Below are 27,351 nucleotides of genomic sequence, written 5' to 3'. Positions count from 1 at the left end.
AAAGTGGCTGCTAAATTAAAAATGTCGGCCAAATGTGTGACTAAAGCTTCCCTGGTTACTAATGGATACTGGTTACTAATGGATACAGAGCGGTCTTAACCGTTGGCATTTCATCCCCGACAGTAAAGCGCAGGAAAACAGCCACGCGACTCCCGCCCAGGAACACACCTGTTTGGAACGCATAGCGCGCGTCTCTCCCCCTCAGCTGGATTTATTCAGTTTAAAAAAAAACGGCCATAAATAAAAATCAATAAATCACCATTTCAACATATTGTTCACTATTTAATTTTTAATAATTAAATTGATCATGTTCAATTCTCAAAGTATGCTCATTTAAAAAATATATTTTTATATTTATTTATTTAACCTTCATTTAACTAGGCAAGTCAGAAGAAATGATTATATACAATGAGGGCCTACCTGGGAACAGTGGAGTTAACTGCCTTGTTCAGGGGCAGAAGGACAGATTTTTACCTTGTCAGCTCGGGGATTCGACACTAACCACTAGGCTACCTGCCTAGTGTGGCACAATAAAATAATTGTCTCAATGTTTTTACCGTAAAAACAATACTTCTATCAGCTCAGTGTATTCACAAGTTTATAAGAGCATGATTTGATACATTCAGTGTCAACAAATAGGCACGAAGCATTACAATATCTCTGTGGTGCACAACACATGACAATATAATAAATATACAGATGGTTATCCGCGATCAAAATAGGACATAAAACCCCACAAATAATAGCAAATACTTCACAGGGATAAATCAATCACAAAGAATGCAAAACCACAATCCTTTTCCACAGAGGCTGAATGAGAACGTGATGGGGGGACGGATCACGTTTTTCGGGTTGGTTTGCGGCCCGTCTCGTCAAGTCTGTCACTGTAGAGCCTTTGCTATCCCTGCGGCTAGGTGCTCAGCTGTAGGTTTGTCTGCTGAGCAGCTGACCGAGAGCCCCTCTGCCGTCATGGCCTCTGCTGTGGTGGGTCCTATGGCCGCAAACTGGAAGACCAAACAACACAACATTTTAAAGTTCAATTGCATTGGCAGTATAACAGCATCACAAGCTCAATGAAGATATCCACAGTCACTTAAAGTTACATCGGAAAAACGAGGAAAAACGTTCTCACCTTTATCTGCATAAGTTGTTCACCTGACAGTCTCCTCACCGTTTCCAAACAGAACTTGACTCCCGACGGGCTGAAGAAAGCAATGCTGGCTGGAACACCCTGCGTGTGGACAGAGCCCAAATCATGATGATTACCGTTTCTGAACGATAACAACATCACAACGTGTGGATATATGGGATAGTGTTTTTTGAGGGGAAAGTCCGGGACTTAGTTGATGCTTCCTGTACCTGCTCTGTAAAATGGTTCTTCAGGTTCTTCTCCAGGTCTGGATGTGGAGCTGTCTGATAAACCATCAGTGTGTCTAGAGGAACTCCTTAAAAACAAACACATGAAACGAATGTCACCTAATGGTATTAGATACTACCTAGTAAATAGTACAGAGTATTCATGAGTATTAAAAAAAATAGGAGTTATAATAGAGGAAACTTACCGTTTTCCCTCAAAGCAGTAGGTAAAACTTCTCTTTTAATGGAACCACAGGGGAAGAGAAGTGGTAATATATTGGCATCCTCTCCTATATCAAGCCAGAATGTAGGTCTAGTTAACTAGCTCAAAATAAAACACAACATGCAACAATTTCAAAGATTTTGCTGAGTTACAGTTCATATAACAAAAACAGTTAATATTAAATAAAGTCATTTTTGGATTTCACATAACTGGGAATACAGATATGCATCTGTTGGTCACAGATACCTTAAAAAAAAAGGTAGGGGTGTGGATCAGAAAACCAGTCAGTATCTGGTGTGACCATCGTTTGCCTCATGCGGCGCGACATCTCCTTCACATAGAGTTGAAATGTTGGAATGTTGTCCCACTCCTCTTCAATGGCTGTGAGAAGTTGCTGGATATTTGTGGGAACTGGAACCACGCCGTCGTACACAACGATCCAGAGCATCCCAAACATGCTCAATAGGTGTCATGTCTGGTGAGTATGCAGATCATGGAAGAACTGGGACATTTTCAGCTTCCAGGAATTGTGTACAGATCCTTGCGACATGGGGACGTGCATTATCATGCTGAAACATGAGGTGATGGAGGCGGATGAATGGCACGACAATGAGCCTCAGGATCTCGTCACCACATCTCTGTGTATTCAAATTGCAATTGATAAAATGCAATTGTGTTCGTTGTCCGTAGCTTATGCCTGCCCATACCGTCACCCCAACGCCACCATGGGGCACTCTGTTCTCAACGTTGACATCAGCAAACTGCTCGCTCACACAACGCTGTCTGCCATCTGCCCGGTACAGTTGCAACCAGGATTCATCCGTGAAGAGAACACTTCTCCGGTGTGCCAGTGGCCATCGGACGTGAGCGTTTTCCCACTGAAGTCGATTACAACGCCAAACTGCAGTCAGGTCAAGACCCCGGTGAGGACGACGAGCACGCAGATGAGCTTGTGAGGCCGGTTTGGACGTACTGCCAAATTCTCCAAAACAACACTGGAGGCGGCTTATGGTAGAGAAATTAACATTCAATTATCTGGCAACGGCTCTGGTGGACATTCCTGCAGTCAGCATGCCAATCGCACTCTCCCTCAAAACTTGAGACATCTGTGGTATTGTGCCGTGTGACAAAACTGGGTTATCGTGGCAACGGAGAAACGTTCACTAACAGGGATGTAAACAAATGTGTGCACAACATTTGAGAGAAATAAGCTTTTTTTTGTGCATTTTGGAAAATGCCTAGGATTTTTTATTTCAACTCATGAAACGTAGGACGAACGCTTTGCATGTTGCGTTTTATATTTTTGTTCAGTGTAGTTGCGTTTAAAAAAGGTACATGACTGTCATACGTTCAAGGATGAGGCGCGAGAGAACGTCTGCAGTTCCAGTGTCCTCTCCCAGGGGGACCAGACCTAGGTTTTCCACTACGGAAGAAAAACAGACAAACTGATTACTGAAATATAATACCAAACAGAAACCTACTTTTCATCTAATGACATTAATACAGTAGTAGTTTATGTTATTAATACAGTAGTAGTTTATGACATTAATACATTAGTAGTTTATGGCATTAATACAGTAGTAGTTTATGGCATTGATACAGTAGTAGTTTATGACATTAATACATTAGTAGTTTATGGTATTAATACAGTAGTAGTTTATGTTATTAATACAGTAGTAGTTTATGACATTAATACATTAGTAGTTTATGGCATTAATACAGTAGTAGTTTATGGCATTAATACAGTAGTAGTTTATGACATTAATACATTAGTAGTTTATGGTATTAATACAGTAGTAGTTTATGGTATTAATACAGTAGTAGTTTATGGCATTAATACAGTAGTAGTTTATGGCATTAATACAGTAGTAGTTTATGGTATTAATACAGTAGTAGTTTATGGTATTAATACAGTAGTAGTTTATGGTATTAATACAGTAGTAGTTTATGGCATTAATACTGTAGTAGTTTATGACATTAATACATGTACAGTAGTAGTTTATAGTATTAATACATTAGTAGTTTATAGTATTAATACAGTAGTAGTTTATGGTATTAATACAGTAGTAGTTTATGTTATTAATACAGTAGTAGTTTATGACATTAATACATTAGTAGTTTATGGCATTAATACAGTAGTAGTTTATGGCATTAATACAGTAGTAGTTTATGTTATTAATACATTAGTAGTTTATGGTATTAATACAGTAGTAGTTTATGTTATTAATACAGTCGTAGTTTATGACATTAATACATTAGTAGTTTATGGCATTAATACAGTAGTAGTTTATGGCATTAATACAGTAGTAGTTTATGACATTAATACATTAGTAGTTTATGGTATTAATACAGTAGTAGTTTATGTTATTAATACAGTAGTAGTTTATGACATTAATACATTAGTAGTTTATGGCATTAATACAGTAGTAGTTTATGGCATTAATACAGTAGTAGTTTATGACATTAATACATTAGTAGTTTATGGTATTAATACAGTAGTAGTTTATGGTATTAATACAGTAGTAGTTTATGGCATTCATACAGTAGTAGTTTATGGCATTAATACAGTAGTAGTTTATGGTATTAATACAGTAGTAGTTTATGGTATTAATACAGTAGTAGTTTATGGTATTAATACAGTAGTAGTTTATGGCATTAATACTGTAGTAGTTTATGACATTAATACAGTAGTAGTTTATGGTATTAATACAGTAGTAGTTTATGGTATTAATACAGTAGTAGTTTATGACATTAATACATGTACAGTAGTAGTTTATAGTATTAATACATTAGTAGTTTATAGTATTAATACAGTAGTAGTTTATGGTATTAATACAGTAGTAGTTTATGGCATTAATACAGTAGTAGTTTATGGTATTAATACAGTAGTAGTTTATGGTATTAATACAGTAGTAGTTTATGACATTAATACATGTACAGTAGTAGTTTATAGTATTAATACATTAGTAGTTTATAGTATTAATACAGTAGTAGTTTATGGTATTAATACAGTAGTAGTTTATGGCATTAATACAGTAGTAGTGTATGGCATTAATACAGTAGTAGTTTATGGCATTAATACAGTAGTAGTTTATGATATGAATAAATGTTGTAGTTTATGGCATTAATACAGTAGTAGTTTATGGTATTAATACAGTAGTAGTCATTATGCTACCCATGAATGAACACCCTAAACATTCTTATAAAGTGTTTTGGTACAGATAACAGTTCAATACAGTCAAACTTTAACGTTTCAGCTAACAGAACAACCCTGTAGTTCCTTCCCCAATAAATCAGAGGTAAACGGAAAAGTAGAGATACCGAGAGAGTGTTGCACCTGCCACCTGTCCTCAATAAAAGACAGGCAGCAAGACGTCAGTAAACTGTCACTTGTGGGAAAGCCATTTCCAGCTGACTGACGGCTAGTGGTAAACATTGGTTGACACGTTACTGTGACAGCCAGGTGCCTGCCACACATACTATATCTAGTACCATCTCATTAAAGGCCCACTCTTGTGATATTTACAACTTGTTTTTATTACACTCAGTTGCCAGTTTATTAGGTACACCCTCCCGTTCACAAAAACAAAATGGTTCTCTCCTATAGACAGTGAGTCACATGGTCGTGGCTTGGCTATATGAAGGCAGGCAGAAAGACAAACATCAAAAAGACAAACATCAAGACCTGATAGCTAGTAAAACACACCGGAAACTAGACAAACATCAAGACCTGATAGCTAGTAAAACACACCGGAAACTAGACAAACATTAAGACCTGATAGCTAGTAAAACACACCCGGAAACTAGACAAACATTAAGACCTGATAGCTAGTAAAACACACCGGAAACTAGACAAACATTAAGACCTGATAGCTAGTAAATCACACCCGAAAACTAGACAAACATCAAGACCTGATAGCTAGTAAAACACACCGGAAACTAGACAAACATTAAGACCTGATAGCTAGTAAAACACACCGGAAACTAGACAAACATTAAGACCTGATAGCTAGTAAAACACACCGGAAACTAGACAAACATTAAGACCTGATAGCTAGTAAAACACACCGGAAACTAGACAAACATTAAGACCTGATAGCTAGTAAAACACACCGGAAACTAGACAAACATTAAGACCTGATAGCTAGTAAAACACACCGGAAACTAGACAAACATTAAGACCTGATAGCTAGTAAAACACACCGGAAACTAGACAAACATTAAGACCTGATAGCTAGTAAAACACACCGGAAACTAGACAAACATTAAGACCTGATAGCTAGTAAAACACACCCGAAACTAGACAAACATTAAGACCTGATAGCTAGTAAAACACACCCGGAAACTAGACAAACATTAAGACCTGATAGCTAGTAAAACACACCGGAAACTAGACAAACATTAAGACCTGATAGCTAGTAAAACACACCCGGAAACTAGACAAACATCAAGACCTGATAGCTAGTAAAACACACCGGAAACTAGACAAACATTAAGACCTGATAGCTAGTAAAACACACCGGAAACTAGACAAACATTAAGACCTGATAGCTAGTAAAACACACCGGAAACTAGACAAACATTAAGACCTGATAGCTAGTAAAACACACCGGAAACTAGACAAACATTAAGACCTGATAGCTAGTAAAACACACCCGAAACTAGACAAACATTAAGACCTGATAGCTAGTAAAACACACCCAAAACTAGACAAACATTAAGACCTGATAGCTAGTAAATCACACCCGAAACTAGACAAACATTAAGACCTGATAGCTAGTAAAACACACCGGAAACTAGACAAACATTAAGACCTGATAGCTAGTAAAACACACCCGAAACTAGACAAACATTAAGACCTGATAGCTAGTAAATCACACCCGAAACTAGACAAACATTAAGACCTGATAGCTAGTAAAACACACCGGAAACTAGACAAACATTAAGACCTGATAGCTAGTAAAACACACCCGAAACTAGACAAACATTAAGACCTGAACTTATTACTGCCACACTGGTAGTCATGAGCCATTACTGCAGTAAATTTCCATGTGACCCGTTGATGGACATGCTCTAGTAGTACCCAACCTGCTAACAGACCATCAAGGTCCTAATGGCCTGGAACTCAGGGCTCTATTTTCCCTCCATTAAGGTCCTAATGGTCTGGTACTCAGGGCTCTATTGTCCCTCCATTAAGGTCCTAATGGTCTGGTACTCAGGGCTCTATTGTCCCTCCATTAAGGTCCTAATGGTCTGGTACTCAGGGCTCTACTGTCCCTCCATCAGATCCTAATGGCCTGGTACTCAGGGCTCTACTGTCCCTCCATTAAGGTCCTAATGGTCTGGTACTCAGGGCTCTATTGTCCCTCCATTAAGGTCCTAATGGTCTGGTACTCAGGGCTCTATTGTCCCTCCATTAAGGTCCTAATGGTCTGGTACTCAGGGCTCTACTGTCCCTCCATCAGATCCTAATGGCCTGGTACTCAGGGCTCTACTGTCCCTCCATTAAGGTCCTAATGGTCTGGTACTCAGGGCTCTACTGTCCCTCCATCAGATCCTAATGGCCTGGAACTCAGGGCTCTACTGTCCCTCCATTAAGGTCCTAATGGCCTGGAACTCAGGGCTCTACTGTCCCTGTAACCACTCTGATGTCAATGCTAAAAAAAAATCACATCCAACACTTATCATTAAAACAGTTGATCAATTTGAAGAAAGAAGTTCAACAGCAGGTTGAAACACTGTAAAAACCTGATTGTTGTGGATGTTGTTTCAAAGCCTAACAACAACGAAATGGACAGCGCTTTCTAAGGTGATAAATAATTCAAAAACATCCATATGTATATTAGAGCTGATGCATATAAGCTTATGAATTTGTATTTGATTTTGAATTGCCTAGTAATGGGGAATTTTTAAAATATTTTCATAATTAATTGGGCGACTTTTATAGCGTTACAGAATATCCCACCGGTATTCGTTTCCATCTCCTCCTCTCTCTCCTGTACTCCTTTCTCGAGCACGCAGACGGGCTGTCAACGGTTTAGTGAAATACTGTACGTTTTGTAGTGAAAACGTGTTACGATCGATTTTCCCGAACAGATTTGACTTGGTTTCCCAAAATGAAGCAATGGGTAGCTGCAGGAACAAGGTTGGAGAGCCCATACAGAGTTGAGTTGAAATACCACCTGTCGGGCAGTGAGAGCGCGCTCCTCAAATAGTGGTTGATGGAAGGAGTGAAATAAGAGTTCTTTATATTTATTTCTCAGCTGTTCATAAAATGCTCCGCTATAAAACCGAAGTAGCCTACAAAACGTGGGAAAACTCACGGTCTCCATTCACTAATAGAGTGAAAACAGATTATATGTATTTTACCCCTGTTCCTGCCCATTGATAAATGAACCCATTTTAAATCGAAACTCATTTAGCATATTAGTAAAGACAAGATTCAATTGAGAACAGTATGATCACTTGAGAGAACAGCTGTACAGCCTGAGGCAAGGAAGAGAGCGCGAGGTTTTTTTCTTTTTTTCTACTTCCTCAAATCATCAACAGCCTATAGTGACGTCATAAAGCCCATACAAGGTTTAGATTTCTGGGACATTCTAAAGGTTTGTAAATCATTCACAACTAAATCTACCATAAAGGTCCTTTTTTTCAAATGATACATTTTTCCACCTCAATATATTGCCACGTCATATGCCCCCACTCGCTCCATAATGGGAAAAATATAATTTATATTTTATTCAGCGAATTTAAATTATATTCTTCTGTACTATCACATCTCGTCAGCTAAATGAACATGCCTACAGCCTGTGACATGGAGCATAGTCAGATAACTAACTAAAGAGTTGGCCGACTCTTCTGAAATACATACATACATACATACATTTTTTTCATATCATCATGTTTCGTTAGACCTGACAAATATAAATAATGGATTTATTGTGATGGTGAAATATTAAATAGATTTATTAGATTTGTTTAAATGTTGAAGGTCCAAAGTGTCTTGAATGACGGAGGCCTGGATATGAAGAAATGTGTTTATGTTAATTAACGGTCAATTACCGGGAGACCGGCAGTCTTTTGCATGACAATAACTGGCCCGCCACAGCCCTACAGATGATCACACCGGGATCCACATCTATCAGCTAGAAACAAGAAGAAGTGGCTCCAGTGGGCGCGCCATCACCAACACTGGACCAATGAGGAGTGGAGAAACATCGCCTGGTCCGATGAATCCCGGTTCCTGTTACGTCATGCTGATGGCAGAGTCAGGATTTGGCCTAAATAGCATGAGTCCATGGCCCCCATCCTGACTGGTGTCAACGGTACAGGCTGATGGCACAGTCAGGATTTGGCCTAAATAGCATGAGTCCATGGCCCCCATCCTGACTGGTGTCAACGGTACAGGCTGATGGCGAGGGTGTACTGGTGTGGGGAATGTTTTCCTGGCACACATTACCCTTTATGGTTTCCATTCCCCGGAGAATTCAGGCTGTTCTGGAGGCAAAGGGGTGTCCTACCCAGTACTAGATGGGTGTACCTAATAAACTGGCCACTGAGTTTACAGTATATATCCCATATGACCAGATCCTCTCAGTGAAACAAAAGAGAGACAATCACTTTAGAGACACGAAGGCGTTGTAAAACTACAAAGAGCTCCACGCTGAATATAAGTGTTTAATGCCCGTAAGTTTACACAATGTTTTGTGATCAATTACTCACCTAGCGCTGCAGTAGCCTTCCCAACAACATAGATGGACTTGGCATTCCATTTGTCTTTTATGCCCATGTTCCACTCTATAAATAGAAAACAGAAATTAAAACGAGTAGCTTTACATACACTAACGCGTGTTGACTTTGTCCGTCTGAAAACGCACGAGACTAAGGCACAGGAGGCCTATCCTTTCCTAACAATGACATGTTACAGGACATAGTTTAAAACTTCACATGAGATCTACTCACGTTCCGTTCTTTCATCATCTTCAACACACATTTTGACTGCCTCCACCGCCCTCGGGCTGGTAAAAATCATCCCGCCATGTTGTTCTGGCTGGAACAGCTGTAGTAGTAGAGACAACAGCTGTAGTAGTAGTAGAGACAACAGCTGTAGTAGTAGTAGAGACAACAGCTGTAGTAGTAGTAGAGAGAACAGCTGTAGTAGTAGAGACAACAGCTGTAGTAGTAGAGACAACAGCTGTAGTAGTAGAGACAACAGCTGTAGTAGTAGTTGAGACAACAGCTGTAGTAGTAGAGACAACAGCTGTAGTAGTAGAGACAACAGCTGTAGTAGTAGAGACAACAGCTGTAGTAGTAGAGACAACAGCTGTAGTAGTAGAGACAACAGCTGTAGTAGTAGAGACAACAGCTGTTAGTAGTAGAGACAACAGCTGTTAGTAGTAGAGACAACAGCTGTAGTAGTAGAGACAACAGCTGTAGTAGTAGAGACAACAGCTGTAGTAGTAGTAGAGACAACAGCTGTAGTAGTAGAGACAACAGCTGTAGTAGTAGAGACAACAGCTGTAGTAGTAGAGACAACAGCTGTAGTAGTAGAGACAACAGCTGTAGTAGTAGAGACAACAGCTGTAGTAGTAGTAGAGACAACAGCTGTAGTAGTAGAGACAACAGCTGTAGTAGTAGAGACAACAGCTGTAGTAGTAGAGACAACAGCTGTAGTAGTAGAGACAACAGCTGTATAACGACTACTAAACAGAAAACAAACAGTTCCAACGTTCAGTAACACTTTACACCCGTAATAACCATGTCCTAATATGTCATAACAGCTGACATAACATGGTCATAATATGTCATAACAGCTGACATAACATGGTCATAATATGTCATAACAGCTGACATAACATGGTCATAATATGTCACAACAGCTGACATAACATGGTCATAACACTGTCATAACAGCTGACATAACATGGTCATAACACTGTCAAGACCCTTATATATATATACATACATACATACATTCATACATCTGTTGTTGAATATATTGTGTTATTTTATGGCTGGTTATGACACCTACATCAGAGTGTCAAAACCCCACATTTATTCAAATGTGTTTTTCCCTGACTAGAAGTTTCCTTTCGTTTTGAAAGTGTGTTTCTTTGTTGTTGTAATAATTAATTATTTACAGTCGTGTGTCCCCCCCCCCCCATCATTTTTTAAATAACTTGTAGGAAATACACATTATGACACTGACACGAAGCGTTATGACCATCCTGTGTCACTTTACTTGGACTAAGATAATACACTCTATGACACTGTCACGAAGCGTTATGACCATCCTGTGTCACTTTACTTGGACTAAGATAATACACTATATGACACTGTCACGAGGCGTTATGACCATCCTGTGTCACTTTACTTGGACTAAGATAATACACTATATGACACTGTCACGAGGCGTTATGACATCATAATCCTACTAGCCATTAAAGCCAGGCCTATCACGTACACGCCCTTACGTCAATCAGTCAAAAAGGTGTCTGAAGGCTCCTGAAATGGGGCGGCAGGGTAGCCTAGTGGTTAGAGCGTTGGACTAGTAACCGGAAGGTTGCGAGTTCAAACCCCCGAGCTGACAAGGTACAAATCTGTCGTTCTGCCCCTGAACAGGCAGTTAACCCACTGTTCCCAGGCCGTCATTGAAAATAAGAATTTGTTCTTAACTGACTTGCCTGGTTAAATAAAGGTAAAATAAAATTAAAAATTAAAAAAAAATCTGCTCCTCCATTCATCCCAGTCATCAACAATAGAGCATTATGGGTAGGCGCATGCCTGACATGAATTTTGCGTGCATTTATAAAGATAATTTAATATAGTCCATTTCAGAAACTATTATATAACATAAACATACTGTTGACCAGTAGGCTATGGTGGAATGGAATGTTCTACCTTGTGTGGTTGGTTTAGTCAGTGTCCTAACCAGCCATAAAGTAACTAACCGTGGTTGGTTTAGTCAGTGTCCTAACCAGACATAAAGTAACTAACCTTGGTAGGTTTAGTCAGTGTCCTCATCCATAAAGTAACTAATCTTGGTAGGTTTAGTCAGTGTCCTCATCCATAAATTAACTAACCTTGGTAGGTTTAGTCAGTGTCCTAACCAGCCATAAAGTAACTAACCTTGGTAGGTTTAGTCAGTGTCCTAACCAGCCATAAAGTAACTAACCTTGGTAGGTTTAGTCAGTGTCCTAACCAGTCATAAAGTAACTAACCTTGGTAGGTTTAGTCAGTGTCCTAACCAGCGACAAAGTAACTAACCTTGGTAGGTTTAGTCAGTGTCCTAACCAGCCATAAAGTAACTAACCTTGGTAGGTTTAGTCAGTGTCCTAACCAGCCATAAAGTAACTAACCTTGGTAGGTTTAGTCAGTGTCCTAACCAGTCATAAAGTAACTAACCTTGGTAGGTTTAGTCAGTGTCCTAACCAGCCATAAAGTAACTAACCTTGGTAGGTTTAGTCAGTGTCCTAACCAGCCATAAAGTAACTAACCTTGGTAGGTTTAGTCAGTGTCCTAACCAGCCATAAAGTAACTAACCTTGGTAGGTTTAGTCAGTGTCCTAACCAGCCATAAAGTAACTAACCTTGGTAGGTTTAGTCAGTGTCCTAACCAGCCATAAAGTAACTAACCTTGGTAGGTTTAGTCAGTGTCCTAACCAGCCATAAAGTAACTAACCTTGGTAGGTTTAGTCAGTGTCCTAACCAGCCATAAAGTAACTAACCTTGGTAGGTTTAGTCAGTGTCCTAACCAGTCATAAAGTAACTAACCTTGGTAGGTTTAGTCAGTGTCCTAACCAGCCATAAAGTAACTAACCTTGGTAGGTTTAGTCAGTGCCCTAACCAGCCATAAAGTAACTAACCTTGGTAGGTTTAGTCAGTGTCCTAACCAGTCATAAAGTAACTAACCTTGGTAGGTTTAGTCAGTGCCCTCAGCCATAAAGTAACTAACCTTGGTAGGTTTAGTCAGTGTCCTAACCAGCCATAAAGTAACTAACCTTGGTAGGTTTAGTCAGTGTCCTAACCAGCCATAAAGTAACTAACCTTGGTAGGTTTAGTCAGTGTCCTAACCAGCCATAAAGTAACTAACCTTGGTAGGTTTAGTCAGTGTCATAACCAGCCATAAAGTAACTAACCTTGGTAGGTTTAGTCAGTGTCATAACCAGACATAAAGTAACTAACCTTGGTAGGTTTAGTCAGTGTCATAACCAGCCATAAAGTAACTAACCTTGGTAGGTTTAGTCAGTGTCCTAACCAGCCATAAAGTAACTAACCTTGGTAGGTTTAGTCAGTGTCATAACCAGCCATAAAGTAACTAACCTTGGTAGGTTTAGTCAGTGTCCTAACCAGCCATAAAGTAACTAACCTTGGTAGGTTTAGTCAGTGTCCTAACCAGTCATAAAGTAACTAACCTTGGTAGGTTTAGTCAGTGTCCTAACCAGTCATAAAGTAACTAACCTTGGTAGGTTTAGTCAGTGTCCTAACCAGCCATAAAGTAACTAACCTTGGTAGGTTTAGTCAGTGTCCTAACCAGTCATAAAGTAACTAACCTTGGTAGGTTTAGTCAGTGTCCTAACCAGCCATAAAGTAACTAACCTTGGTAGGTTTAGTCAGTGTCATAACCAGCCATAAAGTAACTAACCTTGGTAGGTTTAGTCAGTGTCCTCAGCCATAAAGTAACTAACCTTGGTAGGTTTAGTCAGTGTCCTAACCAGCCATAAAGTAACGCAACAGGTCTAAATATATATGTGTCATGACAGTGTTATAACCATATTATGACAGGTTATGACAGCTGTTAATATTATTATTATGACATATTTTGACGCTTTTGGTGTCCCAGTAAAATGTTACCAAACTTTCGATGTTAAAATCAACACTTTGATGTATGTTAAGGGTAGTCACCTTGTCTGACAAAGTGTTCAAGGAAACGAATGTAAACGACAACACGGGAATTAAGGTTGCATTGTGTCCACGGGATGCCAGCTCCTGTAAGTACAAAAGTTGAGAGTTCTGTAAATAAAATCAAATAAAATAAAATTCACTGTTACACAGTCAGCCATTCATTATACATTGAGGTCATAATGCCCGAGAAGCCGGTGTTTCGAGGATATATTGTGACGGGTGTTTGTTGTTGGCACATTGTTTACAATATATCCACCAAAACACCGACTTCGAGGGCACTATCACTTTTATACAACGGGTTACCAACATGTTCAAATAATGATTCACATATTTTCATTTAAAAAATATATATATATATATTGATGAATTTATTAATGATATTTCATCCTTCCACAAGATATAGTCCCGATACAAATGTAGGGTTGCTACCCAAGCTGGTTGGTCGTTCGTTCTATCGGTTCTGTTGCTAGAGACCCGACCCAGTCGTTCAGTCTCTGTGGACCCGACCTAGTCGTTCAGTCTTGTTGTTCTGTATCAATGGACGCGACCCAGTCGTTCAGTCTCTGTGGACCCGACCCAGTTGTTCAGTCTTTTTGTTCTGTATCAATGGACGCGACCCAGTCGTTCAGTCTTGTTGTTCTGTATCTGTGGACCCGAACCAGTCGTTCAGTCTTGTTGTTCTGTATCTATGGACCCGAACCAGTTGTTCAGTCTCTGTGGACCCGAACCAGTCGTTCAGTCTTGTTGTTCTGTATCTATGGACCCGAACCAGTCGTTCAGTCTTGTTGTTCTGTATCTATGGACCCGAACCAGTCGTTCAGTCTCTGTGGACCAGACCCAGTCGTTCAGTCTTGTTGTTCTGTATCTATGGACGTGACCCAGTCGTTCAGTCTTTTTGTTCTGTATCTATGGACCCGAACCAGTCGTTCAGTCTCTGTGGACCAGACCCAGTCGTTCAGTCTTGTTGTTCTGTATCTATGGACGTGACCCAGTCGTTCAGTCTTTTTGTTCTGTATCTATGGACCCGAACCAGTCGTTCAGTCTCTGTGGACCAGACCCAGTCGTTCAGTCTTGTTGTTCTGTATCTATGGACGCGACCCAGTCGTTCAGTCTTTTTGTTCTGTATCTGTGGACCCGACCCAGTCGTTCAGTCTAAATGTTCCATTGGTATACTGGCTGGAAACGTTCTTATCCCTTGCTTGTGTAACGGATGTGAAACGGCTAGCTAGTTAGCGGTGGTGCTTGTGTAACGGATGTGAAACGGCTAGCTTAGTTAGCGGTGGTGCTTGTGTAACGGATGTGAAACGGCTAGCTAGTTAGCGGTGGTGCTGGTGTAACGGATGTGAAACGGCTAGCTTAGTTAGCGGTGGTGCTTGTGTAACGGATGTGAAACGGCTAGCTAGTTAGCGGTGGTGCTTGTGTAACGGATGTGAAACGGCTAGCTTAGTTAGCGGTGGTGCTGGTGTAACGGATGTGAAACGGGCTAGCTTAGTTAGCGGTGGTGCTGGTGTAACGGATGTGAAACGGCTAGCTTAGTTAGCGGTGGTGCGCGCTAAATAGCGTTTCAATCGGTGACGTCACTTGCTCTGAGACCTTGAAGTAGTAGTTCCCCTTGCTCTGCAAGGGCCGCGGCTTTTGTGGAGCGATGGGTAACGATGCTTTGTGGGTGACTGTTGTTGATGTGTGCAGAGGGTCCCTGGTTCGCGCCCGGGTATGGGCGAGGGGACGGTCTAAAGTTATACTGTTACACTTGCTAGCTTGCCAACTACGGCAAACAGAATAACAGCAAAGTAGCTGCATTTGCGTTTGTTGAAGCTGTTTTCTAGTGACATTTATTTGGACACATCCATAACAATGAACTAATGAGGTGCGATTTCACCTGCAGTAGAAAATGTGCTCTCTCATCAGGACACTGTTGTTCAGAGGAGCTAACCAACAACACAGCTAACACAGTCACTTCAAACTGAAGCTGGAAACACTGCAAACTAGCTGCATTTCGTTTTGTTTGACCTGTTTGTACAGTATATATCCATAAAAATGATGCCAGCTCATTCATTATTTAGACTGGCTGAGAAACGCTGCCTGCCTGTCTGTATCGTCACGACTCCCAACATGTTCATTACTATGGGTCAGCTGGAGATAGAATTTGAATATTGAAACAATGTTGCAAATGTCGGAAAGACAGACAGCAAGGTTTATATAAAACCTCCGCTGTTGAAAACTAAATGTTAGTCTAAAAGAAATGTGAGATAATGTCTAGATGCTTTTTATAGTGGAGATCAAGTTCATAAATTGCCTGGCTGGGCTGATGAGACAGTGGATAGGGCTGATGAGACAGTGGATTGGGCTGATGAGACGGTGGATTGGGCTGATGAGACAGTGGATTGGGCTGATGAGACAGTGGATTGGGCTGATGACACAGTGGATTGCGCAATCAGATGGAACAGAGTAAATAGGCATTTTAACGTCATAGATTTAGCAGGTGGTAACTTATGGAACAGACATCGGCTGGACTGCGGTTTTAACCAATCAGCATTCAGGATTAGAACCACCCGTCCTATAACGCATTATAATAGGTGTAGAGTATAATAGAATAGGGTTGAATAGAACAGAATAGAATGCACATGCAAGCTGCAAATATCAATACAACATATGTTTCTCTACTGTACCTTGATGTAAGGATCTGGTCCAGAGCCTCCCTCTCTTGGTTCTTTCAGAAGCAACACATGCATTTCGACAGATGACTCAGAGCCCTGTGGAATAAGACAAGAAGGGATACAACTTAATGTTACCGTCTGCAACGAGGTCAATGATGAAAATCGGAACACATTAAAAAAAAATCCACTCAATGCAGATTTTCACTATTTAGTAAGATTATAAACTGAATGACTGACCCGGTGCAGTAGCTTCAGAACAGAAGGTTGGCGGGGGGTGTAACCCGTAGAGGGCTAACGTTACACCCAGCGCCTGTCATATGTCGCCTACTGATAACAATGATGTTGAGCCATGAATCAACTGTTTTCATAGCTCGGACCATTTATCAATTAGAGGCATGCGGTGTTATTCAGTCACCTGTAGAGCTCGGGTCTCTCATGCACCAGTGTACTGTACATTTTATGTACTTGCAATGTTGTTATGTTATGCAATTACAATTCAAATATGGAGCTGTCACTTCTTGTGAGCCAAGGCGACACATTACTTGGCTTCGTTGGCGCAACCATAAAAAAAATAACAACCGCACACACAATAACTTATCATGCTTAACTATAGAGCTAACGTTTTCAAGTCAACAGAAAATTAACAGAAACCGTAGAAAAATCAACAACAATTGGATGTACACAAACACTGTACCTCGAGCTCTTCCTCCAGCTGGCTTCATAGCTACTACTAAAACGAGAAAATAGGGGACAACAAAATTGTCATGTTTTGCTAGGATAATACTTGAGCAATAACAATGAATTTTATCACTACAGTTACAATTATATAAAGTAATCGATTGTTTTTTTCTGCTGGAACAGTTCAGTAAACAATATTCTAACATATTTTAAATATAATTTAAAACACAATATATATATCCCTTTTGATCAAAATGGTTTATTCCATTCTGCTGTCAGAATGAGAAACTGGACGCCATTGCGGTTCTTCACACGGGCTTTCCAAGCATTACGAAGCATGCACCAATTGATCCAAAATGGCCGCGACAGTGTCTCAGTGTCTCACACCAACTCCACATGAATCCCTTTCCCCATACGCGTGGTATCTGTTTAGGCAGCATGGCTTCTTCAGCGAAAAGACGAGCAGTTGGAAAAGGAGAAAATCCCGCTGATAGTGAGGATAACAGCTCTGATGAAGGATTGGAAAACGACGGTGATTCATTAGAGAATGACAGCGGATCAGAAGAGGAGATCAATGAGGTACGATAATGTCTCTAGTGAACTGGCTATATTCCTGGCCTAGCAGGCTAGCTAGCACTGGCTAAACGTGTTAGATGGGTTAGATAGATAGCTAGCTTTTTAGCAAACAACTGTTGTTCATATCAAGCTAGTTAACAATGGTTAAGTATGCTAGGGACATGCTAAACATAGCCAGTCGATCACTTCAGAGTTTTAAACTAGCTAAATAGTGAAATGCATGGACATTTACACACTTAAAACCATAAGAGTAGTTTAGACAAACAAAACAATCGATACCAGTATTGACACTAAAACTGGCAGCGCACTCGCCCTGAGTCCCCATCAAGTCCAAAACATTGTCTCGGGAGTCGAGACTTGTATTAACAACCTTTTCGTTTGTTTCCAGGAGGTCATTGTAGACTTTGAGGCCCATACCATTACTCACAATGACTACAACGGGGTCAAGAAACTCATGCAACAGCTGTTTCTGAAGGCTCGTGTCAATACATCCGAGTTGACCGATCTCCTCATCCAGCAGAATCATATTGGAAGCGTCATCAGGGTAAGAAAACCAGAGGCGTTGAGTCTATCAGACCAGACCATCACTAAATATGCATCATACGATTTAACGTATCATATTATTAAACTCCCAAAATATGATGACACACATATGCTCTCTTCAAATCAGTTGTATTCGTCACATACATGTTTAGCAGATGTTATTGCGGGTGTAGCGAAATGCTTGTTTTTCTAGCTCCAGTTTCCTTCTCCCACATCCAACGGAGAACAATTGATATGAATTCAGTAGCATCATGTATGTCTTTCTGCATGTTTTGTTGTCAGCAAGCAGAGGTGCCAGAGGACAGCGATGATGACGAGGATCCAGCTGATGAGGTGTTTGGTTTCATCAGCATGCTCAACCTCACTGAGAGAAAGGTAGGATGCAGTCAGATATTATGTTATCTATTTGGGGTGGCAGGTAGCCTAGTGGTTAGAGCGTTGGGCCAGTAACCTAAAAGGTTGCTAGATCAAATCCCCGAGCTGACAAGGTAAAAATCTATCGTTCTGCGCCTGAACAAGGCAGTTAATCCCACTGTTCCCAGGTAGGACCTCATTGTATATAATCATTTCTTCTGACTTGCCTTGTTAAATAAAGGTTATATTAAAAAAAATATATATAATCTATGAAATCACTAAACTTGACACTTTCTCAACCAATGAGATGTTAAGAGACAAGACATTGTCGTTCACTCTTCTTTCTGCCTGAATCTGATATTTTAAAAGGTCGACCTTGAGGAAAGATCTGTTTTCCATAGACAACAAGTAGTAGCCCTCTTCCTGCCTACTGCACTAGCCTGCATTTTGACCAATCACGGCAGTCTGGTGAATAAGGTCTATATGTTAGTAACTGTTCTGATCCGTCCACAGGGTGTCCAGTGTGTGGAGGAGGTAAAGGATCTGATCCTGGGTCAGTGTGAGAAGAGTTGTCCCCATAGTGTGACAGACGATCTGGAGAAGGTCCTGAACGACACCACTAAGCCTGTGGGACTGCTGCTCAGCGAGAGGTTCATCAACGTGCCCCCACAGATCGCCCTGCCTCTCCACAAACAGTTACAGTGAGTCTGTCTAACCCTAACCCCCACAGATCGCCCTGCCACTCCACAAACAGTTACAGTGAGTCTCTGTCTAACCCTAACCCCCACAGATCGCCCTGCCACTCCACAAACAGCTACAGTGAGTCTCTGTCTAACCCCCACAGATCGCCCTGCCTCTCCACAAACAGCTACAGTGAGTCTCTGTCTAACCCTAACCCCCACAGATCGCCCTGCCTCTCCACAAACCGCTACAGTGAGTCTGTCTAACCCTAACCCCCACAGATTGCCCTGCCTCTCCACAAACCGCTACAGTGTCTGTCTAACCCTAACCCCACAGATCGCCCTGCCACTCCACAAACAGCTACAGTGAGTCTGTCTAACCCCCACAGATCGCCCTGCCCCTCCAAACAGCTACAGTGAATCTCTGTCTAACCATAACCCCCACAGATCGCCCTGCCCCTCAACAAACAGCTACAGTGAATCTCTGTCTAACCCTAACCCCCACAGATCGCCCTGCCCCTCTAAACAGCTACAGTGAGTCTGTCTAACCCCCACAGATCGCCCTGCCCCTCCACAAACAGCTACAGTGAGTCTCTGTCTAACCTGAACCCCCACAGATCACCCTGCCCCTTTAAACAGCTATAGTGAGTCTGTCTAACCCCCACAGATCACCCTGCCCCTCTAAACAGCTATAGTGAGTCTGTCTAACCCCCACAGATCACCCTGCCCCCCTAAACAGCTACAGTGAGTCTGTCTAACCCCCACAGATCTCCCTGCCCCTCTAAACAGCTACAGTGAGTCTCTGTTTAACCCCCACAGATCTCCCTGCCCCTCTAAACAGCTACAGGGAGTCTCTAACCCGAACCCCCACAGATCACCCTGCCCCTCTAAACAGCAGAGTCCTGTTACCTCCCCTTTCTCTTTCAGTTATCCCACCTGGGTCATGTTCATTAGGGTCACAACACCAAAGAAAACATCCTGAAACAGGGATGGACTACCTGCCGTTGTCCAATAAGAAACTCTGTTTTTTTGTTTTACATTTCATAATGTTACAAAAATGTTCTGTTGCAGATTACTGTACTGTCAGCGAGACACGCTCTCAGATTACTGTACTGTCAGCGAGACACGCTCTCAGATTACTGTACTGTCAGCAATACACGCTCTCAGATTACTGTACTGTCAACAAGACACGCTCTCAGATTACTGTACTGTCAACAAGACGTGCTCTCCGATTACTGTTCTGTCAACAAGACGTGCTCTCAGATTACTGTACTGTCAACAAGACACGCTCTCAGATTACTGTTCTGTCAACAAGACGTGCTCTCAGATTACTGTGCTGTCAACAAGACGTGCTCTCAGATTACTGTACTGTCAACAAGACACGCGCTCAGATTACTGTACTGTCAGCAAAACACGCTCTCAGATTACTGTACTGTCAACAAGACGTGCTCTCAGATTACTGTGCTGTCAACAAGACGTGCTCTCAGATTACTGTACTGTCAACAAGACACGCGCTCAGATTACTGTACTGTCAGCAAAACACGCTCTCAGATTACTGTACTGTCAACAAGACGTGCTCTCAGATTACTGTACTGTCAACAAGACACGCTCTCAGATTACTGTACTGTCAACAAGACGTGCTCTCAGATTACTGTACTGTCAGCAAGACGTGCTCTCAGATTACTGTACTGTCAGCAAGACGTGCTCTCAGATTACTGTACTGTCAGCAAGACACGCTCTCAGATTACTGTACTGTCAACAAGACGCGCTCTCACATTACTGTACTGTCAACAAGACGCTCTCACATTACTGTACTGTCAACAAGACACGCTCTCAGATTACTGTACTGTCAGCAAGACACGCTCTCAGATTACTGTACTGTCAGCAAGACACGCTCTCAGATTACTGTACTGTCAACAGGACGTGCTCTCAGATTACTGTACTGTCAACAGGACGTGCTCTCAGATTACTGTACTGTCAACAAGACACGCTCTCAGATTACTGTACTGTCAACAAGACGCTCTCAGATTACTGTACTGTCAACAAGACACGCTCTCAGATTACTGTACTGTCAACAAGACGTGCTCTCAGATTACTGTACTGTCAGCAAGACGTGCTCTCAGATTACTGTACTGTCAACAAGACGTGCTCTCAGATTACTGTACTGTCAACAAGACGTGCTCTCAGATTACTGTACTGTCAACAAGACGTGCTCTCAGATTACTGTACTGTCAACAAGACGTGCTCTCAGATTACTGTACTGTCAACAAGACGTGCTCTCAGATTACTGTACTGTCAACAAGACGTGCTCTCAGATTACTGTACTGTCAACAAGACGTACTCAGATTACTGTACTGTCAGCAAGACGTGCTCTCAGATTACTGTACTGTCAACAAGACGCTCTCAGATTACTGTACTGTCAACAAGACACGCTCTCAGATTACTGTACTGTCAACAAGACGTGCTCTCAGATTACTGTACTGTCAACAAGACGTGCTCTCAGATTACTGTACTGTCAACAAGACGTGCTCTCAGATTACTGTACTGTCAACAAGACGTGCTCTCAGATTACTGTACTGTCAACAAGACGTGCTCTCAGATTACTGTACTGTCAACAAGACGTGCTCTCAGATTACTGTACTGTCAACAAGACGTGCTCTCAGATTACTGTACTGTCAACAAGACGTGCTCTCAGATTACTGTACTGTCAACAAGACGTGCTCTCAGATTACTGTACTGTCAACAAGACGTACTCAGATTACTGTACTGTCAGCAAGACGTGCTCTCAGATTACTGTACTGTCAACAAGACGTGCTCTCAGATTACTGTACTGTCAACAAGACACGCTCTCAGATTACCTCACTGTCGCTCAGGCGATGTACCGTTGTATTCACTGTCAATCACCTGCTATGCATTATGGGTATGCTACTGTAGATTAACCTTTCTTAATAAGGACCTGTAATTATGTAACTGCTCGTCTCAGATATGGGTTCACTTTACACCGGATAAACAAACGCTAAAAATCATTGACATATTTGTTGTTGTTGTACAAAAGTAATTCCGTGTATGTAAATAATACATATGAAAAGAAGATTGAAATACCCTACTATTAAAAACATAAACCACATCATTGATTGGCTGTTTCCAGGGAGGAGTTGGCAGAAGCCCAGAGCAGCAACAAGCCCAGTGGGAAGTGTCATTACTGCCTGATGATCAGTAAGACCTATAAGGATCCCTCCAAGACGGTCGCTGCCCGAGGAGCCCCGCCGAAGGACGAGCTCACCTTCGTCAACGCAGAGGAGGAGTTCTTCTATGAGGTTTAACTTTTTTTTAAACTCTTATTGATTTAACTAGGCAAGTCAGTTAAGATCTAATTCGTGTTTACAATGACGTTCTACCGGGGAACAGTGGGGTTTAACTGACTTGTTCATGGGGGCAGTACGACAGATTTTAACCTTGTCAGCTCAGGGATTCGATCCAGCAACCTTTGTTACTAGTCCAACGTTCTAACCACTAGGCTACCTGCCTCCCCCTCTAACCACTAGGCTACCTGCCTCCCCCTCTAACCACTAGGCTACCTGCCTCCCCCTCTAACCACTAGGCTACCTGCCTCCCCCTCTAACCACTAGGCTACCTGCCTCCCCCTCTAACCACTAGGCTACCTGCCTCCCCCTCTAACCACTAGGCTACCTGCCCCCTCTAACCACTAGACTACCTGCCCCCCACCTCTAACCACTAGGCTACCTGCCCCCTCTAACCACTAGGCTACCTGCTCCCCCCCCCTCTAACCACTAGGCTACCTGCCCCCCCCCCCCTCTAACCACTAGACTACCTGCCCCCCCTCTAACCACTAGGCTACCTGCCCCCCCTCTAACCACTAGACTACCTGCCTTCCCCTCTAACCACTAGACTACCTGCCTCCCCCTCTAACCACTAGGCTACCTGCCTCCCCTCTCTAACCACTAGGCTACCTGCCCCCACTCTAACCACTAGGCTACCTGCCCCCACTCTAACCACTAGGCTACCTGCCCCCCCTCTAACCACTAGACTACCTGCCCCCCCTCTAACCACTAGACTACCTGCCTCCCCTCTCTAACCACTAGGCTACCTGCCTCCCCTCTCTAACCACTAGACTACCTGCCTCCACCTCTAACCACTAGGCTACCTGCCCCCCCTCTAACCACTAGACTACCTGCCTCCCCTCTCTAACCACTAGGCTACCTGCCTCCCCTCTCTAACCACTAGACTACCTGCCTCCCCTCTCTAACCACTAGGCTACCTGCCTCCCCCCTCTAACCACTAGGCTACCTGCCCCCTCTCTAACCACTAGGCTACCTGCCTCCCCTCTCTAACCACTAGGCTACCTGCCTCCCCTCTCTAACCACTAGGCTACCTGCCTCCCCTCTCTAACCACTAGGCTACCTGCCTCCCCTCTCTAACCACTAGGCTACCTGTCTCCCCTCTCTAACCACTAGGCTACCTGCCTCCCCTCTCTAACCACTAGGCTACCTGCCTCCCCTCTCTAACCACTAGGCTACCTGCCCCCACTCTAACCACTAGGCTACCTGCCCCCACTCTAACCACTAGGCTACCTGCCCCCCCTCTAACCACTAGACTACCTGCCCCCCCTCTAACCACTAGACTACCTGCCCCCCCTCTAACCACTAGACTACCTGCCCCCCTCTAACCACTAGACTACCTGCCTCCCCTCTCTAACCACTAGGCTACCTGCCTCCCCTCTCTAACCACTAGACTACCTGCCTCCACCTCTCTAACCACTAGGCTACCCTGCCTCCTCTCTCTAACCACTAGGCTACCTGCAGTGCCAACTTTAAGTATAATAATATAGGCCATTTAGGTGTTGGATTGTTTAAGGTACCCAGTCAACAGTGATTCCAGGAGAGAGAGAGGACAAGGTATCCCCCAGTAGAGGGGCTATATGCGGCAGAGGGGCTATATGCGGCAGAGGGGCTATATGCGGCAGAGGGGCTATATGCGGCAGAGGGGCTATATGCGGCAGAGGGGCTATATGCGGCAGAGGGGCTATATGCGGCAGAGGTGAGTTAAATGTCTCTTTTCACTGTCTTAACCATTTGTCCATGTCCCCACTATACAGCAAGCCACCATGAAGTTCCACTACTCGGTGCAGGAGGAGACGGACAGCGTCCTGAGCGGGCGGTGGTCCTTCGACGACGTCCCCATGAAGCCGCAGCGTACCGTGATGCTCATCCCGGCAGACAGGATGTCAGCCGTCATGGACAAGCTCAAAGAATACCTGACCGTGTGACCAACCGCACAGAGTTAAAAACAAACTCTGGTGAACGAAACAGGACTGATGTCTTTAAAACAAGCCCCTCTGGATCATTCTTTTTTGCAATGTAAAATTCAATACAAAACATCGAACGGAAGGTGGGATCACTGGAATCGTTTTTGTTAAGCGGAGAATAACGTCATTATGTAACGGTTCCCTTCAGTGGTTTTATCTAGCAGGTTTTTTTTTTGTTTTTTTGAAAAATGTATCTTTTGACAAAATAAATAATTTCAGACCTTTGGTTGTAGTTCAAAGCACTGTATTTACAGATTCATGTCAAAAACATAGCGATTGTTTTAACATTTCAGTACAAACAATTTCTTACACAATATTAGGGTTATCGAGCAAGTGACAAATTCCCCCAAAAAATGAAATGGTGTATTTTTCTGTGAAGGAATATCAAGACGTTCAAAACTTGATTTAATGATCTGGATTCATTTATTGGGGTGATACTCTTATTAGAATATAGGCTAATTATTTACTGTAATATCAAATTACCAAGGCAGTTACCACCTGACTGAACTAAAGATATGAACAATAGTGTACGGCAAGTCAGTCATTTGGAAGTTGATGTAACCCAGGGGTTTTCAAAAATACTCCTCGGGGGGACCCCCACCCAACCCCCCCCAGCTGTTCCATATGTGAACTATGCCACAGCTCACACCTGATTCATCTAATCACTGAGTCAATCAGGTGACATAGTTCAGGGGCTACAACAACATTGTGAAAAGTCTGGGTGTCCCCCGAGGACCGCTGTTCTCATCAACGATGATTGTCTTTTCAGTAAAAGTCGGTGCAGTGCTGAAGCTCTCCACCAGAGGTCACTGTAGCACACATCGGTCATAAGACTGAGCCACTGTACTGCAGTCCTTATTCGCTGTACTGTTGATGGTCAGGGTCTGTTGCTTGTCTTTACGTCCAGATCCGTCCCGCTCCAGAATGTGCTGTAGTAGGTCTTTACTCTCACTAGGAGGCAGGTTGGAATAGAAATACTGAGGGGCCGTCTGGATGAACCTACAGAGAGAAGACGACACTGATATTATAGAAATACTGGAGGGGCCGTCTGGATGAACCTACAGAGAGAAGACGACACTGATATTATAGAAATACTGGAGGGGCCGTCTGGATGAACCTACAGAGAGAAGACGACACTGATATTATAGAAATACCATTGGATGAGAAGGTTAGAGAGGAGGGGCCTCGGGGGTCACTGGATGAGAAGGTTAGAGGGGAGAGGTCTCGGGTCATTGGATGAGAAGGTTAGAGGGGAGAGGTCTCGGGGGTCATTGGATAAGAAGGTTAGAGGGGAGGGGCATCGGGGGTCATTGGATGAGAAGGTTAGAGGGGAGGGGCCTTGGGTCATTGGATGAGAAGGTTAGAGGGGCGAGGTCTCGGGGGTCATTGGATGAGAAGGTTAGAGGGGAGGGGCCTCGGGGGTCATTGGATGAGAAGGTTAGAGGGGAGGGGCCTTGGGTCATTGGATGAGAAGGTTAGAGGGGCGAGGTCTCGGGGGTCATTGGATGAGAAGGTTAGAGGGGAGGGGCCTCGGGGGTCATTGGATGAGAAGGTTAGAGGGGAGGGGCCTCGGGTCATTGGATGAGAAGGTTAGAGGGGCGAGGTCTCGGGGGTCATTGGATGAGAAGGTTAGAGGGGAGGGGCCTCGGGGGTCATTGGATGAGAAGGTTAGAGGGGCGAGGTCTCGGGGGTCATTGGATGAGAAGGTTAGAGGGGAGGGGCCTCGGGTCATTGGATGAGAAGGTTAGAGGGGAGGAGCCTCAGGTCATTGGATGAGAAGGTTAGAGAGGCGGGGTCTCGGGGGTCATTGGATGAGAAGGTTAGAGGGGAGGGGTCTCGGGGGTCATTGGATGAGAAGGTTAGAGGGGAGGGGCCTCGGGGGTCATTGGATGAGAAGGTTAGAGGGGAGGGGCCTTGGGGGTCATTGGATGAGAAGGTTAGAGGAGAGGGGCCTCGGGTCATTGGATGAGAAGATAGAGGGGAGGAGCCTCAGGTCATTGGATGAGAAGGTTAGAGGGGAGGGGTCTCGGGGGTCATTGGATGAGAAGGTTAGAGGGGAGAGGTCTCGGGGGTCATTGGATAAGAAGGTTAGAGGGGAGGGGCCTCTGACCTCATCCAATGCATATTTTAAAAAGAAGACACAAGAATGGACATGAGGAGGCAAGGAAAAATGCATTGAGAAAGAGCCTTAGTTTGGCCCATTGACTTACACTGCAGGGGAGATTTCAGAGACTGTCCGGATACCGTGGTTTCCCGAGAGAGTATACTCATGGAACAGCACCCACTCTGGAAAACCCAATTGATGTGCCTTGGTCCCGTAGCTGGAGGCAGGGTGGACCTGAGCCATGTGTCTGTTGGTCAACATGAAGTAGTTTCCTGAACCATCCACATCACGGGCAATCTGAAAACAGGGATAAAGGAACTTCATATTTGTCATTAAACAAATTACTGCATGGAAAGTGACAGGACACTGTCTTCCATACAGGACACTGACTTCCATACAGGACACTGACTTCTATACAGGACACTGACTTCCATACAGGACACTGACTTCCATACAGGACACTGTCTTCCATACAGGACACTGTCTTCCATACAGGACACTGACTTCCATACAGGACACTGACTTCTATACAGGACACTGACTTCCATACAGGACACTGACTTCCATACAGGACACTGACTTCTATACAGGACACTGACTTCCATACAGGACACTGACTTCCATACAGGACACTGTCTTCCATACAGGACACTGACTTCCATACAGGACACTGACTTCTATACAGGACACTGACTTCCATACAGGACACTGACTTCTATACAGGACACTGACTTCCATACAGGACACCGACTTCCATACAGGACACTGACTTCCATACAGGACACTGACTTCTATACAGGACACTGACTTCCATACAGGACACCGACTTCCATACAGGACACCGACTTCCATACAGGACACTGACTTCCATACAGGACACTGACTTCCATACAGGATACCGACTTCCATACAGGACACCAATTTCCATACAGGACACTGACTTCCATACAG

The 27,351-nt window shown here is 43.1% G+C and overlaps 3 protein-coding genes across 3 annotated transcripts in view; 1 reads left to right on the top strand and 2 right to left on the bottom strand.

Annotated features, from left to right (window-relative positions):
* The window catches only part of LOC139381127 (matrix metallopeptidase 21), a 39,564-nt gene extending 22,714 nt beyond the window's left edge, over positions 1-16,850 (bottom strand). Inside the window, exons 1-9 of the mRNA XM_071124439.1 lie at positions 16,834-16,850; positions 16,152-16,235; positions 9,542-9,638; positions 9,302-9,376; positions 2,928-3,002; positions 1,563-1,646; positions 1,360-1,445; positions 1,156-1,231; positions 962-1,004 (exon numbers count right to left, since the gene is read on the bottom strand). Of these exons, the coding sequence (XP_070980540.1) occupies positions 962-1,004; positions 1,156-1,231; positions 1,360-1,445; positions 1,563-1,646; positions 2,928-3,002; positions 9,302-9,376; positions 9,542-9,638; positions 16,152-16,214 (599 nt within the window). The 5' untranslated portion in view covers positions 16,215-16,235; positions 16,834-16,850. The remainder of the gene's footprint in view (positions 1-961; positions 1,005-1,155; positions 1,232-1,359; positions 1,446-1,562; positions 1,647-2,927; positions 3,003-9,301; positions 9,377-9,541; positions 9,639-16,151; positions 16,236-16,833) is intronic.
* A 369-nt stretch (positions 16,851-17,219) lies between these two features.
* Positions 17,220-24,520, top strand: LOC139381126 (BRCA2 and CDKN1A interacting protein). Its single transcript, XM_071124438.1, has 6 exons — positions 17,220-17,396; positions 17,782-17,937; positions 18,219-18,311; positions 18,804-18,991; positions 22,119-22,287; positions 24,087-24,520. The coding sequence occupies exons 1-6, from the start codon at positions 17,256-17,258 to the stop codon at positions 24,255-24,257; spliced, it is 918 nt and encodes a 305-aa protein (XP_070980539.1). The 5' UTR covers positions 17,220-17,255; the 3' UTR covers positions 24,258-24,520.
* A 3-nt stretch (positions 24,521-24,523) lies between these two features.
* The window catches only part of LOC139381125 (DEAH (Asp-Glu-Ala-His) box polypeptide 32a), a 34,656-nt gene continuing 31,828 nt past the window's right edge, over positions 24,524-27,351 (bottom strand). The window contains exons 12-13 of the mRNA XM_071124437.1: positions 26,507-26,697; positions 24,524-25,295 (exon numbers count right to left, since the gene is read on the bottom strand). Coding sequence (XP_070980538.1) covers positions 25,103-25,295; positions 26,507-26,697 — 384 coding nt within the window. The 3' untranslated portion in view covers positions 24,524-25,102. The remainder of the gene's footprint in view (positions 25,296-26,506; positions 26,698-27,351) is intronic.

The sequence above is a fragment of the Oncorhynchus clarkii genome, chromosome 23, assembly GCF_045791955.1.
Source record: "Oncorhynchus clarkii lewisi isolate Uvic-CL-2024 chromosome 23, UVic_Ocla_1.0, whole genome shotgun sequence".
NCBI classification, from domain to species: Eukaryota; Metazoa; Chordata; class Actinopteri; order Salmoniformes; family Salmonidae; genus Oncorhynchus; species Oncorhynchus clarkii.
Note: the sequence above shows the minus strand (reverse complement) of the source record. Positions and strands in the feature narration are given on the sequence as shown.

Bases quoted from the DNA above. Each gene is read 5' to 3' on its own strand.
- LOC139381126 (XM_071124438.1), top strand. From the start codon at position 17,256: ATGGCTTCTTCAGCGAAAAGACGAGCAGTTGGAAAAGGAGAAAATCCC. The intron at 17,397-17,781 runs GTACGATAATGT...GTTTGTTTCCAG, and splicing joins CAGAAGAGGAGATCAATGAG to GAGGTCATTGTAGACTTTGA. The intron at 18,312-18,803 runs GTAGGATGCAGT...ATCCGTCCACAG, and splicing joins TCAACCTCACTGAGAGAAAG to GGTGTCCAGTGTGTGGAGGA.